Below are 11481 nucleotides of genomic sequence, written 5' to 3'. Positions count from 1 at the left end.
CACTTAATAGATATAGGACATTTAACATTTCTGGGTTGTCTTTCTAAGGGGATGGGCATGGTCTCCTGGCCCACTCTCTCGTGTGGCTCTTCATCTCAGAGCTGGTGGAAAACCAGAACTCTCCAGGTGTAGCATTCCACAACATTCACAGGCAGTTCTAAGCATGAGGTTATACACACACACACACACCTACACTCGCGTACACACACTCACACCTATGTACACACATCAAAAGAGATAGTCAGCTCATATTTAGTCTAGGAAAAAAATATATTTATATCACTGCATGGCACACCCTGGGTAAAATGTTACTTCAGCAATGCATATCATAGGCAGCTCATGGGAACTGGCTTTGTTTTGCGTGGTGGCACCCGACCTGGTGTCCATAGTAAAACCTGTCGCCTTGCTGCCCTGCCAAGGCAGCAGTGACGTACAGGAATGAGATATGGAAATACATATAAATAAAACCACAAGGAGTTTGGGAACAAAGGCTCTGCAGAGCTGGTGCTGCGAAACAGTCCATTCCTCAGTGCAAGCGGAGAACAGATGCTGAACCTGGAATGTTTGCTGTTTCTTTCACTGGGAAAGGGCATTTGAAAGTCACACTTTTATTCTTTTCAGGAACGGGTGTTGTTTCATCAGTGTCTTTGCTCCAGGACTGGCGTAGTAGAAGCAGAAGAAACACATTTGGAAGGAACTGAGGAGGGTGTGTTCTGTTTTCTTCTGTGGGCTTTGTAAGCAACAGGAAGGGCTGTGAGTCCAAGATAGCAGAATCTGCTCCCTGTGGAGAAAAGAACAAGACTTTAGACAAAACATCAACCAACATCGCCAGCCAGTTGTCAACCAATAACGCGAGAAAGAACATAGGTGCATAGAAGTTGGTATGGCTCCATAAGAAGCAGTTCAAGAGGGACATCACGAGTTCTTACTCTCCTCCTCTGAAAAGTGACAACTCTAATAACAATAAAAAAAAATGTTTATTAGCATCTTAGTTATAACAACTCCAAGGAAGCTACTATTCTTATTCCTATTACACAGATGAGGACATGGCAGTGCAGAGAGGCTGGCAATCTGCTCCTGGTCGTACGTTCTGAAGCAGCAGAGCTAGGAGTAGAGCTCACACAGTCTGAGCCACAGCCAGGCTTTAACCACTACGTGAACAGCCTCTCTTTGAAATGAAAATTCCGACTTGTTACGGTTCAGTTGTGCAAGATGAGAAGGGCTTAGAAAGGATGTGAAAGGCAAAGTGGCTTACTGCAAAAGCCGCAGATACCAGCATCCAGTCTTTCCAAAGGGGGAAACTGTCTATCTTGGAAACAAATCCGGATACATCATGATCCGCCAATATTCAACAATATGACTGAAAGAATACAATCTAAGAAATAAAAAGTATTGGCTGTTTTTCTTAAAAAGAAAGTAATGTCTAATGAATGGAGGTATCTAATTTGTAAAAGATCCATATAATCTACATATAACAGGCTGAGGGAAGGAACCTGGGGCCATATGCATTGTGAGAGGTTTGGCGCCAGTGAGCGAGGTCTTGGGGGCTCAAGCCCACCAAGAACTAATCAGCCACAGCCGCCCCATGAATCTAGAATCAAACAAGGCTGGTGCAATTCAACTGAATCATTGTGGCTTCTTTTCATCCTCTCATTAGTCAAATAATCAACTCAAGCCAAAAGAAGCAATTTCTCTTCTTTCCTTTCTGACAACTGACCGTCAAGATTGTTTCTTGGTCTCTCCCTATCTCCCATCATAATGGCCATGTTTGGCAGTTGGTGGCTTCAAGTGTAGAGCAAGGATTAAGACCAAAATACATCTTTACAGGCAATTTTACTTATTTTGTTAAATCAATTATTTATTTACTTGTTTTGTATATGTACATGTTTATTTATTGTGTGAGGGAGATACATAAAATTTAGTTTGTTGGAGGTAAATGACCATTATTTAAACTTGTAGAAAACACTTTAGTCTATTTGGAAAGAGAGAAAGCTTTCTCATAGGATATTCAGATAGAAATTACTTCTTAAGCAATTTAAAACTATAAATGTGGATAAGGGTATGCTATGAAGGTCTTCAAAAAGCCACTTGTCAACATCATTCATTTTCTCAATTATGCAAAAAATGAAAGAAGAGGAATTGGATCTATTTTTCCAACTGTTTCCTCTCTGGAACTCAGTAAGCCTAACAAATGTAGTTTTTGAAACCTGAATGTGCAGGGATTTCATCAGACAGGCATGCATTTATAGGAAGGACAAGGAGAACACGACTGTGACCTTAAGACTGATGGAGTACAACCAACACCATATGGATATGCAAGCTTTTGGAAGGTGTTTTTCTTTTGCTCCTAGAAATTCCATTCTTAGAAGATAAAGAGTGGTCTCAAAAACACGTTTGTCCCCTTTCAGTTTGCCAACCTCCTTCCTCACTAAACGCCTGGATATAAATATGTATTATATAAATATATTTGTAATATTAAGTGAGCTATTTCGGGACTCAGTGTGTATGTGAAAAGGATTGGATGTTTCGAGTGAGAAGTGTGGAATGTGAAGGCTTATATCTAGTTGATGCCAGAATAAGTAGAGAAAAATAAACCTTCTCTCCTTTGAATCCTTTTATCACAGGGCATGGGGAATTGCTTGAAACAGAGACCAGACAAAGCCTGTGGTCTATGTGGGATCACGAGTGAAAGACGCGACTTTCAGTGTGACTAAATAACCAAATCGTTGTTCCTTTGAGTCAGTCATGAAGACACCAAAGCATCTGTGCCATCCAGTTCTTTTCATTGCAAGGGGGTCTTATTGTGCATTTCACTCTTTCTAATTATAAAATAACAATTTTATGAATTTCAAGGCTAAATAATACAGGAGGAATTTGATTTGATAGGTCTACCACCTTTTGTATAGATCCAGGTTCACCCCCAAACCCTCATAAACCCATTAAAAGTAAAGCACCTTCATCTGTATGGCTCCCTACCATTGAATTTCATTTCACTCCATCTAGCATTTGGGTTCACAAGTGAACGATGGATGAATAACACTTGGGAGACCTCGGAGGAAGGGTACATCTTTTTTTATGTGAAGTTCAGTATGTGCTATATAAGAGAACTTCATATACACTCACAACAGGACCATGCTGTAAGAAATGTGTTGTTAGAAAAGTATCGTTATCTCTACTTTATAGGCAGAGGAACTGAGTTACAAAGAAATGTAGAATGAACTTCCCAGTGTCAACATCTCAATTGGCTTTAGAATCCAAAGCTATCTGGATGCCAGAACGTGGCCCCAGGCCGCAGGCAACAATTCAACATTCCTATAGTCCTTATATTTCTCTTCTAAAATGTGTAACTTCATGGAAGCAATGGAGTTAACACTGTTCCTGCTACTGGATATTACTTTAGACACTCAGAGAGTCCCCTTTTGATTTTCCATTGTCCTGGACTTTAACTCACGTGTGTATTAAAATTAAGATTCAGAAGGCAACCTTTGAATGAAGTAAGATTTCATATTCTGCCTTTCTTTCAATCCTCACCTATTATTCATTTACAGAAAGACCTGCTGAGGAAAACAACGCCAGCATAATATATAGCACTAACTTGTTAGGACATCTTAGGACTGACACACTCCTTTTTGAAATGTTCTGTTTTGAATATGCTCAATATTTAGAAAAATACTGCAAGTCAAGTTGTTGACTTTAAGAAAGCAATACTTTTAATTATGCAATGTACACAAGGTAACATTCTCTTTTTACTTATAAGATAATACCATAGTGCTATCTTATTTGGATTGGACTGTGGAGATTAAAAACAAAATACTCCACAGCTTTGCTGAAGGAAAAAGAAATTACAATTTTTTTAAAGAGCAAGCAAAAAAACCAACCTACATTTGTCAATTTTTAACACGAATATCCAGAACTCCTAGACTTCAGCAAAAGTGGTGATAAAACTAAAATTGCTGGAGTAGTTTTAAAAACAAATTTCACATTCCTTCTGAACAGAAAAGCTTTTACAACTAATGTTGCAAAAAGGGTTTTACTAAACTGTCACGATTTGACAGCATCAAATTTAACATTCTTTGCTCTATAAGAAATAGCTTTCAGGATGAAACCAAGGGGGAAATAAAGGTCATTAAAATCAGCCAAGCTCTTGTTTAAAAGTGATAAAAATGGAATAAGTAAAAAAGTTAAAATTTGTCCAGTCAAAAAAGTTAGATCCTTTGCTTTTTGGATTGAGCAAAGCCATGTAATTACCTGTTTCAAGAAGGAAATTCTAGGATTAAAAAAAGCATCTAAGGGGGCTGGCCCAGTGGTGTAGTGAAGTTGGTGCACTCCACTTCGGCAGCCCAGGATTTGCAGGTTTGGATCCCTCATCAAGCCATGCTGTGGTGGCATCCCACATACAAAATAGAGGAAGACTGGCACAGATGTTAGCTCTGGGACAATCTTCCTCAAGCAAAAGAGGAAGATTGGCAACAGATATTAACCTAGGGCCAATCTTCCTCACCAAAAATAAAAAAAAAAAATCTAAGTCTAATGGGCTTTATGGATGAAAAGTGTGTATTTTAGTAGGTCATTTCCTGATAATGAGGTAGTAAGGTGAATTCCAAGTCTCACCATTGACATCTAGGTTAGTCCTCTCTGGCTGATCTTGTTTGGTATGCGGCTGCTGGAGCCAGACAGAAAATGAGACTGATGGAAAAGAGACCCTCCAGTACTTCTCAATGGGAGCAAAGACTCCAAAGGATGGGACACATACATGACCCAAAAAGGTTAGAGAGCAAGGCTCCTGAGTTACTGCCCGGAACCCAGAAGATCCTCAATAAGCACTTGTGGCATGAATGAATGGCACCAAAGAGCAAGAGGAACCCTGTATGAAGAAAAGCACTGCCAGCAAGAGTCCAGGTCCCGTCCTCCAGAACCTGACCTCATATAGTTCCTATTTCACTGCTTCCTGGAAGAACAGCAAGGAGGCCATATTGGTTTTGGTGTCCTCTCCCATTGTCAAGAGAGTACCGACATCCTGAAAGAAACCCAAACTACCCAATAGACATGCAAGAATATTTACCCCTTAGTGTTTTAAATAAGATCAAGTTTTTTAAAAAAGTTTTTATTATAGAAAGACTCATTGCTGGTTCTTTTGACTTACCTTGTATATTTTGGGTTACTTCTTTAAAGGAGGGAAATGTCAAAGTTCCTATTAAAGATTGTCACAGTCCACTATCCATAAGGTAGTCACAATACATTTGTAGAGTCCCAAAATAAGACTTTATATGGCACAGCCACAGGCCCAAAGAAACAGACCTTGTTTGTCCAGTTAGGGGGTACGATGCTTGGGTTTTATTATTACTTTTATTATTATTCTTAAATCCACTTTCCTTTTCTTTCCAGCCCCTCATGTCATCATAATCCACCAGGTAGCCTGAGCACTGAAGGAGAAACACTGATGAGCCATGTGGTTTTCACCTAGAGTTTTTTCCACGGTATGAACCAAGCCTGAGTCCTTCAAAAATGTTCCTAGGCATGGTCTTCATTCCAGTGAAAGAAAGATGACTGTCACTGATGCCACAAACAAAATATGACGGTTGTAATTCCAAATGTAGAGAGAATCAAGGATGTCTCAGAGAAACTCAGTGTCCGCAGCAAATACGGCAGCCACACTCGGAGGCGATGTTCTATTTATATAGGTACATGTATTTTACAAACTGGTGATGGACCGAAGTACGTCTGAGAAACAATTTGTTCCAGATCTATTTCAAATGACAGATGTCATTTCTGTAAGCCCCACAGTTTCAGCAACCTGTACACCAAGCTACGCTGCAGATTTTTTTTTTTTTCCTTTAATTTCGGAGGGCGAAGACGAAGTAAAAAAAAGTGCAGTTCTTCAATTAAAGTGCATGGATGAGGTAAACTAATTTCAAGAGTTTTGAGTTTATTCAGTACCGGCTCAGACAGGAACCATTCTGCCGTGTATCTGCTGCATTTGGGTTCTCATCGCCTGGACACTGCTCAAAATCTTATTCTGGTGTGTGACAGCGGTGATCCCAATTCTTGCCAGGTCACTGTAGACAGGGGGAGAAGAAAGAGGGAAAGAGAGAGTTACGAGGGCTGAGAACCTCTTTTCCAGGCTTCATGCAGACACACATTTGAATCAGCCACAATTAATACAGCACAACAAGGCAGGTGTATTAAAATGTTTAATTAAGCAATTTAATGCAACAATGTAGGTGCTTTATAGAGGCTGTGTAAAATTACACTCAATCAAAATGAAAAGCATTCCAGTTTTCTGTTTATTTTTTTTTAATGAGTAGGATGATTATGCAGCTCAAAGCGAAAAAGGAAAATACTATTAAATCTAGATTTACCCTTTTGTGTAAGATCGCTGAGTACTTACTCCTGGTTCACGTGCACTACAGCCTCTAGTGTGGTATAACCAGCAGCCGTGAAGTTATCCTTATACCGGTCCATTTTAATGGCCTGGAGCCAATCGCCCACCGATACTACGGCGGAGAATTCCGGGGAGCTCGGATCCAACAAGGCAGTGTTAGGTCTGGAAATGGAATGAGAAAGTGTAGACAGACAAGAACCATCAGTGAGACGGCAAGACTCCGAAGTCAGATTGCCCAAGATAGGAAAGGGACATTGAAATGCCAAGAGCAGGTTTTCCATGGAACATTCGCCATCAAATGTCACCATGTGATTTTTGCCCCTAATTTCACTAGGCTGTGGAAGCATCTATCAATCACCTGATTTGTTCTTAATTCCATTTCCCACATTTCTTTTATAGGGACTTCTTCATGCATTAATGATCATAGCAGGTCTTTTAACATCCCAGCCTGAGTAAAGATCAGGGGAGCCCATGTGGCTGGAACCTGTTCAGTTTTTGCAGAAAGAGTCCAGTCCTTGCCAGCACCAAATATTGTAGACTTTCGTTCCGCAACTATGGAAACCCTAGTGAAGTATGAGTAAGGAAAACTGCAAGCTTGCAACCTGCCAGACTCGATGGAAGCAGAGAAAACAGCAAGAGTTCAAGTCCAGCATGCTTCCAGCCAGGTTTGCAGGCAGGCTCAGGGCATTCAAACAAACTGGGGACAGCAGGGAGTTAATCCCCTCTTTAATCAACCCATGCCTGACCAGCACGTGTGCCAAGACTGGCAGGAAGAATGGCTACTTTGATCACTGTTTGCATTGTGGAATGTGCTTCTCGTATTCCCTTGCTGGGGCTCCTGAATAATCATTTCAACAAAATCTGAGCACTTCTTATGAACTTATTTATTAGTTTATGCATTTCTCAGGCCAGGTGTTTTATATTAGGTCATTGTCAAGAATGACTATAGTTCAAGGCAAGAATTACGCCACTCTTCACGATATTGATATATGATAAATCACCTATTAATGGAAAGTATTTATTAAAAGAATTATAGTCATCTTCATCATCAAACTACCTAATAATCATAGGTAGACCTTCTCAGCGTACTTATTACTTTATTTTATTACAGGGTACATTACTTTATTACAATTACCTGTATAGCAACACTGCTGCTTGCTAAGTTATACTTTCTTGAATTTCCTTTTTCCCTAGAAATTACAGAATGTGGTTGATCCTAACATTTTTGACCTGATTTTCATCCTCAGACTATGTTGCTTGAATATAAACATTTAAATCAGAATTATATCATCACTACTGAATTTTCAACAAAAAAAATGCTTTTCTTGTAAAAACAAAATTAAGTCAGTATAATGGCTTGATTAATTTTCTACGCAGCAGAATTAATCCAATTCTGTTTTTTATCATAATTTTTAGCTAAATTATTTTGATTTGCATTACTTCCCTTTTATATAAATATTTTTTAAATGACTTGTTTTGTCAAAAGGTTTTCTGTCTGAACAATAGCTTGCCTTTGTGAGCTTGCTTTCAATTAAATCCAATTTTCTGAGTAAAATTCTGCATTTTTACAGCAAGAATAGTCAAGATTTAATTCTCTTCCAAATTTTGAGTCAATAACAAATATTACCACATAGAATTTTAGACATTAGTGTGGAATGTTTACCGATAATATCTGTTATTAGACAAAGACCAATAATTTGCATTTACTTCCAACTTTAAGCCAAGAACATTAACAGGGAAGCAAGGAAGGCTCTAGGTACGTGACAAGGTCGAAATGACCTTAGGATGAAAATCTCCTCACTCGGGTATCAGTTAACTCTAAGGGTGATTCTCAAGCTTGTTCTGGAAGTCTTTGTGCTCTCTGGGGAACACCATGACATTTGCTTAACTTGTGCTGAATCACATGCCACATTATACTACATCCCATTATCAGCAAGCAGTAATAAGTATCAAAGCTATTTAAGTACCATCAGTGAGAAGAACTTAGAATTGAGGAAAGGGTATCCAATAGTTCAATTTGTTCTGCACTTTGGTGCTAAGAGCACAGTATACAATATTAGTAGCCGATGAGTTTATGCCAGCAGGAGAAGCCCCAAGTACCAAAGAAATGGCCTTAGGACCCTCAGACTAAATACACGGGGATCTAGAGCTGGAGATCTCAAAGCTAGAGGAGGTTTATCTTGGAATAGAAGAAGCTAGCTACCCAGAAAGGAGGCCTTACCGCTAGCTATTTACACCCTTACAGTGAATAAAAAACCAAAAACTAGCTCAGAAATGTTAGGTTGGTTTTTCTTAGGTCACATAGCTACCAAGTGGCAGGAGTAATATGTGAATTAGGCCAATCCTATTTCAGAAGAGCGTGATCGTTAAGCTCTGTGTAGTGGCCCATGCTAAAGAGAATGGAAGGTTCCTCTGCTGTTTGCTCCAAGTTGTTTTTCTCATGTTTTGTAATATTAAGTATATTCCTTCTCGTCTACAATCTTTAGGTTAAGCTCTTAGGAGAAAGACTGGTGGAGAACATCATTGTGCCAGCCAAGCCTGGAAGGGCTTGGATATCGTGGGAGAAAAAGTCCTCCTGTTTTTAACTCAGGGCCATGATGAAAGAGAAGCCTTTAAGAAGTACATATTTGGAGAAGCGTAGATGCCTCGCCTCAGGCAAGTCTGAATCACTTGGTCTTATTGTGCCTGTCTTCTTAGATAATTCAGCTGATAAGGACGGGCTACACCCTTTCAGATGGAACTGGTATCCAGGCATCCTGCCTCTTCTGCTAGTAAAGCTCAGTCTCCATGCAGGAAAGTTCCTACAGGAATTACAGGACTTGCAGTGTCTTTCTCTTCCTTCCGCATGAATACGCTTCTTCATTTTGCTCTTTCCAATGAAATAACTGCCCCTTTTACAGGTGGTTTCATCATTTTAGTTTTGAAAACCCTTCTCAAACGCTCATCTGCATGCTTTTTAACTTGGTCAGTTTCTATCTTGGTCCTGTTTCCTTCTATTCTTGAAAGACTCAGAAAACAGAAACTTTAAGAACTGAAAACTAATGAATCTGTTGTGACAATTAACACTCGATAAGTCAACTTAAAAATTGCACTGCATAAAGGTCTGTCCTCTAATCTTTATTTTTCCCGAAGTCAATGTTTCTTTCCCTTTTCAAAATAAAGCATCTAGGAACTGAACATCTTTCAAAAGTACATTTCCTCTTTCTTCCTAAATTTTCAGGTCCAGCATCATAAGGTAAGCACTTTAGTTATTTCCTTGTTGTTGCTTTTAATTTGTTTTTCTTACTACTGTTTGAGGCCTGCCAGGCATGAGGCTCTCCAAAATGGTGACCAGAACTACAATGAATACTTCACTAATTGAGAAAGAAGCCACCCAGGTTGCAGAGACCTGTGAAGTGGCTTCTGACTAAAAGGCAGGAATTAAAGTGAGTCACTGCTTGCCTGCCATCTCTAATGGAGTCTTTCATACATCACTATTAAGTAAGCGTGGCTGACCTGGAGCTCTCAGTCCCCGTCCTCTTCAAGCTGTTGGGGTTGCGGATGAGTTTGTCCAACATGTTGACAATCTGCCCAAATTTGGGCCTGTCACTTCTCTCCTTCTGCCAGCAGTCTAGCATCAGCTGGTGGAGGGCAATGGGGCAGTCCATTGGAGGGGGTAGTCGATAGCCTTCCTCAATGGCTTTAATCACCTATCAAAGAAAACAGAATGGTATGTTAAGCTGCCAGGCAAGCTGTCCTTAGATGTTCACCCTTCTGATTGGCTTGTCCCCTGTACATTAAGCTGCTGGCAAGCTTGAGCACGGGAACAGCTCCAACTCCTTCACAGCAGCCAAAGCTGGACCTGAGTATCGCTGGCAACCAGGCAGGGAAGCCAGCTGTTGTTATGAGGTGTTCTCCAATGGCAGGCAATGCCAATTGGAAACTCTAAAGTGAAGATGCGTCAATGTTCCAAAGTGGTTAGAACCCAATCAGATCAACAACATGGTGTAGGCCCAGCCCTCGGAGATCACATGGTGATGACCCTCCCCATTCTGCTATCTAGCATCAGCTAAATGCTCTTAGCAAAAGAGATTCTCACTAGCGTTAAAGACCTTCCTTGGGAAGCAGTTAATAGCTGCCTCCAAAATGAAGTCCCTTTGCATCATTTTAAGCCTTGGTCCTCTTGCTCAGACAGCTACTGGGTCAATACCAAGCCCAGCTTCCGGCTCTCCCAATCCTGAAGACACTGCCTTTCTCAGAAACAGCACATTCCTTCCCCTCCTCCAGATGCCTAGCCATTTTGACTTTTGGAAGACTATCCCCTCAGATATCCAATTCTCTATCTCTTTCTTGGTCTCAGGTGGCTGTCAATTGACCTTGTTAAAGGTGTCAGTAAGTAGATTTTTTTTTTGAAAAAGAAAAAGGGTGGCAAAAACTCCACCTTTTTATAAGGCATTTGCATTTTAAAGGGGACCCTTATACATCAAAGGAAAGAAGTTATAACGGTAGATGAAAATTGTCTTATTGCCCAATGTGGTCTCCCAGCCTAACAAGATACAAATAATCATTCAACAGTCTTTCTTCAAATTCTGATTTTTCTAATCGGTCTTCTCAGATATTACAGTATTTGTCTTATTGGCTTTTCTCTAAACCCTCCTTTTCAAGGCGTGAATCCCAGTAATGTAATATGGTACGACTATGCCAAATTTAAAGAGAGGAATTGCTTCATAATTTTTCACTACTCATAAGCTTTGTTTAAGAGTATCCTATGAGATTCTGGAGGTGCTTCTGTTTGTTTTGGGATTTTAAAAAGTTTTACTTGTTTTAAATCAGTCTTTTTTTTTTTCCTGCCAAAACGACAGCTGCTAGTGAAACAGCCAGTCATTGCACCCACCTGAGTGACCACACCAGATTCATCCTGCCATGGGGTCCATTTGCTGCTCAACACTTGGACCTCAGCAGAAAAGAGTCCATTCAGTTGGCTGTAGTTTCTGTGTAGTAGTGTGAGTGTTGTCTTTTTAACCAGCACGTCACTTCAGTTTAACGATCATCTTGTGATTGATTAAGCCCTCTGAGACTCTTTCTCCCATGTATTTTGGCCAACATCCTGTTGTATTAGT

The 11481-nt window shown here is 40.0% G+C and overlaps 1 protein-coding gene across 2 annotated transcripts in view; it reads right to left on the bottom strand.

The window, feature by feature from the left end:
• Window positions 1-251: 251 nt before the first annotated feature.
• Window positions 252-11481, bottom strand: part of EPHA4 (EPH receptor A4) — a 135963-nt gene continuing 124733 nt past the window's right edge. Inside the window, exons 15-18 of one of the 2 annotated variants that reach the window (XM_046643592.1) lie at window positions 9878-10071; window positions 6389-6544; window positions 5144-6056; window positions 252-781 (exon numbers count right to left, since the gene is read on the bottom strand). In XM_046643592.1, the coding sequence (XP_046499548.1) occupies window positions 5942-6056; window positions 6389-6544; window positions 9878-10071 (465 nt within the window). In that variant the 3' untranslated portion in view covers window positions 252-781; window positions 5144-5941. Of the gene's footprint in view, window positions 782-5143; window positions 6057-6359; window positions 6545-9877; window positions 10072-11481 lie in introns of those variants that run through there. The other variant, XM_046643593.1, reaches the window with a different exon arrangement.

The sequence above is a fragment of the Equus quagga genome, chromosome 17 (assembly GCF_021613505.1).
Source record: "Equus quagga isolate Etosha38 chromosome 17, UCLA_HA_Equagga_1.0, whole genome shotgun sequence".
Classification (NCBI taxonomy): domain Eukaryota; kingdom Metazoa; phylum Chordata; class Mammalia; order Perissodactyla; family Equidae; genus Equus; species Equus quagga.
Note: the sequence above shows the minus strand (reverse complement) of the source record. Positions and strands in the feature narration are given on the sequence as shown.